Source organism: Melospiza melodia, unplaced genomic scaffold (assembly GCF_035770615.1).
Source record: "Melospiza melodia melodia isolate bMelMel2 unplaced genomic scaffold, bMelMel2.pri scaffold_18, whole genome shotgun sequence".
Taxonomy (NCBI): Eukaryota; Metazoa; Chordata; class Aves; order Passeriformes; family Passerellidae; genus Melospiza; species Melospiza melodia.
This window is the reverse complement of record NW_026948525.1, coordinates 16,318,646-16,322,171: the sequence shown is the minus strand read 5'-3', so window position 1 is coordinate 16,322,171 and position 3,526 is coordinate 16,318,646. Positions and strand designations below refer to the sequence as shown.

At 49.2% G+C, this 3,526-nt stretch overlaps 1 protein-coding gene across 1 annotated transcript; it reads right to left on the bottom strand.

The window, feature by feature from the left end:
• Positions 1-252: 252 nt before the first annotated feature.
• On the bottom strand, positions 253-2,621 carry LOC134433451 (UDP-N-acetylglucosamine transferase subunit ALG13 homolog). The gene is made up of 5 exons (XM_063182301.1): positions 2,551-2,621; positions 1,965-2,140; positions 1,652-1,787; positions 697-709; positions 253-351 (listed from the first exon to the last, which is right to left on the bottom strand). Exons 1-5 carry the CDS (start codon positions 2,619-2,621, stop codon positions 253-255), a joined length of 495 nt encoding a protein of 164 aa, XP_063038371.1.
• Between the last annotated feature and the right edge of the window lie 905 nt (positions 2,622-3,526).

Sequence of the window (3,526 nt, the reverse complement as noted above, 5' to 3'; positions counted from 1 at the left end):
TAACTTGTCCTCATCGGTGGAATTCCCATTCCAGTGCAGCTTTTATGACAGAAATATGTCTGTCCATGCCGCAGGACAGTTCATACTCCCTCCTTATTGGCATTGTACTCTTTTATGCATAAAGCTGAATGAGTTTGACACTAATATCAGTTAATATTAAATGAAATTTTCTTTGAGTGTTTGGCCCAGCTGCAGATCTTAAGTGGAGGAGATGACACATTTTGTTCTAACTTTTTTATTTCTCTGTTTTGTTTATTGTAACCCAAGAACTTTATTCAAGAATGAAGCAAACTTTTCTGGCTGTCCAGGAGGAAAAGGTTTCAAAGCTGACAAGTTCATTGACTGCATTGTCTCCACAAGAGTGCAGTAAAAACAGACCAAAAGCAAAAATTAAAGAAATAGCCATCTCATGGGAAAATTTTAAATATAATTTTCTTTCTATGCATCCATACATAATTCTTTAGCATGGAAATATTAAATAAGGATATGTATGGAAAGGAAGAGAATGCCCAGAGCAGCAGGCCCCAGCCAGCACTGGCTGGTAGGGAGCCTTGCTGAGAACACACTTCCATCAGCTTTCTGGGACAAACTCAACTTTGACACTTTTTAATCTTCTGTGGTCGCAGTGCTGGGAGACTGAGCAAGATCTGAGGCTCTGCTCCATAAACCATAAGAGGAAATCCATCCTATTTGAACACATGGAAGAGTTCTCCCCTGATCACAGAAAGGGTCAGAAAGAACAGCTACATCAATCTGTCACTTGCTAGTATCAGGCTGCAAATAAGGCTCGAATGCTTGGCACTGCCCAACACTAAGAAATAAATATTCCAAAGCTGACAGAAGCACCAAGATAATAAGTTTAGGAAACTTGCTCAATTTAAATGAATGCCAGGCCTGGTCTGTTCAGAAAGCTCGTCTGAAACATAGGAAACTCTGCTTGCAAGGCAAAGGAACAAGATGCAGACTAAGTAAAGGGCGTTACATTTTTTCTGCCTTCAGTTTAAAAGTCATCTTTTATTTTTAGAGTGGAGTCAATCATGAGTAAAGAGAAAACAGTAAGATACAGTCAAAACCAGGAGGAGAAATAAACCCAACAGGAGTCAGGATGAACTCTAAAAAAAGGAGCTAGGAGTTTTGGTGATGGTGGGATTTTTTCACACATTGTTTGCTTGTGGGGTAGGGGGTTTTTTGTGTGTTTTTGTTAGTTTAGTTTAAATTTTGCTCCTAAAGTGACAGGCAGTGGATCTGTGAAACTACTTGTCAGATGGTATGGTGGATTTAGGAAGTTTGGTTAAAAGGGCAGCCTGAATGAGTACCTGAAAGACAGGGGTATTTAAAGTTACTAACCAGATAATATCTATATCTGCTTTATTAATCCCCTGAATTGAAGTGTTTTTCTTTTTTAATCTAAATATATGTTACCTCAAATGAAAAAAAATATTTATAAGTGGTAATAAAATAATTATCGTGGTAAAAAAGCTTGGTAAGTGTGGTAAATTTCTACATAGTGTTAGTCTATTCACTCTGGAAAATGTAATATCCAGATGGAGATGACAGAGAAGGATGTAAATTACCTTGTTGCGTTCTCAGCTGTGCAGTCACATGGACTGAATGCTCTTGCCCAGCAGGAACAGCCCCAGCAGCTCCATACCTGCAGTTACAGTAGAGGACACAGCCATCTCTGTGCAGCTGTTTGGCCAGCTCAAGCTGATGGTTCATCAGCTTGTCATTTATTACTACTATTAGTGGTTTTCCATTCTCTAGAGTCTCCAGCCAGCTACCAGCACCTACAAGAGGAACAGAAAACATGGTGAGAGATCAAATATCCCCCTACTCGCTGCTGAAAGAGGGGAGCCTCTTGAACAACCCAGCTGTGGAGCTCAGTACTCCCAGCCAGCTCACCCCGGGCTGGAGAGACCTCATCCCACGGAGCTCCCGCAGCCCCAGAAGCAGCCGGGCTGTACGTGTGTGGCTGATGACCAGGTCTGCGCTCTGCAGCTCCTCAGCCAGCGAGTCCTTGAACCGGAACGCTTCCACCGCCGCGGCCGGGCTGCTGCTGGGCTGCGGCTGCGGCAGCGAGCCCCAGCCCGCCTGCAGCACCAGCTTCTGGTACCCGCGGCTCTGCAGCGCCTGCGGGCACAGCACCGGGGGATGGAGGCGATAAGGGGGGCGGAGAAGATGGTGGGGAGGGGGGACGGAGAGAGAGATGGAGAAGAAAGGGGGGATGACGGAGGTGGAACGAAGGGGATGAGGCGGGGATAGAGAGGCTGTGTGAGGGCTGTGCCCAGCTCCAGACGGCCCCGGCCCCGGTATCACCCCCCCCTCCCCGTCCCACAGGCCGTCCCTCCCCTTCCTCAAGCAACACTTCATGCTTCTCCGCCGGGCACCCCCGAACCGCCACGGCGCCCTCAGGCGCCCCGGCACTGCTGCCGGGATGTGGCAGGGAGGGCAGGGCAGCCCGCGGCGCACAGGCGCCAGCCCCGGGAGGGCAGGCCCGGGCCAGGGCCGGTGTCGGTGTCTCGGCCGACTGACCTGCAGCGCGGGCGGGGAGGCAGGGAGCGGGCCGCGGCGATCAGCTCATCGAAGCTGGTGGTGCTCACGGTGACGAACGTGGACTTCATGGCCACCGGGACGGGACGGCTGTGAGGCCGCCAGGGGGCACCGCGCCCCCCCGCAGAGCTCCCAAAATGGCGGCCGGGCTAAGGGGAGGGACGGGGCAGGTGGGAATGCCTCCTTCCCTCCCTGTCCCTCCTTGTTCCTCCCTGACCCTCCTGCCCCTTCTTTTCCTTCCTTGTCCCTCCTTGTCCCTCCCTGTCCCCTACCGTGTCTTCTCTTCATGGGTTTTTCCCATCCGCCCGTTTCGGCGGGGCTGGTGCCACTGCGCCGTGAGGTTCTCCCTCACAGTACCGCACCAGCAGCGATGGTGGCTGCTCTAATGAGCCCACTGTCCAGCAGCGTTTTGAGGGGTAGCCAAGGCTGTTCCAGGGTTTTAGATTTTCAAGGAGAAGAGGTAAAAAATAAATTTGGAAAAGGGATTCGAAAAGTTTTGGCCTGCACGTGTTATTTCAGCCTTGGGGACGCACATAACTCGCGGACGGCCTGTGTGGGTGTGTTCAGAAGTGCCATTGCCAGAGCAGGGCCACAGCCACCCTCCCTTTACAGACTGACACCGGCCCAAGCCTCCCACAACACTTACTGGGGGAGTAACACTTTAACTTCTACCCCAAACTCATGAATATTAAATGTGCTAACACAGTTATGAATATTAGATGTGTTAAATGTGTTCACTGAAGAGTAAGAATGACCCCTGAACAGTTGCACAAACAGAGTTGGCAGTTTTGTTCCTTATTAGTAAGTGTAACACAATGCATAATTTGCTACAAAGATAAACCAAAGTTAGACATCTAAATCTATTTATTTCCTGAATTAAAGTCAACAGATGAGGTCACAACTGTAGACACAGTTGTGTATACATGTTGTTGGAAGAAGGATGCAGCTTCTTGTGGAAACCTCTGCCATGTTAATG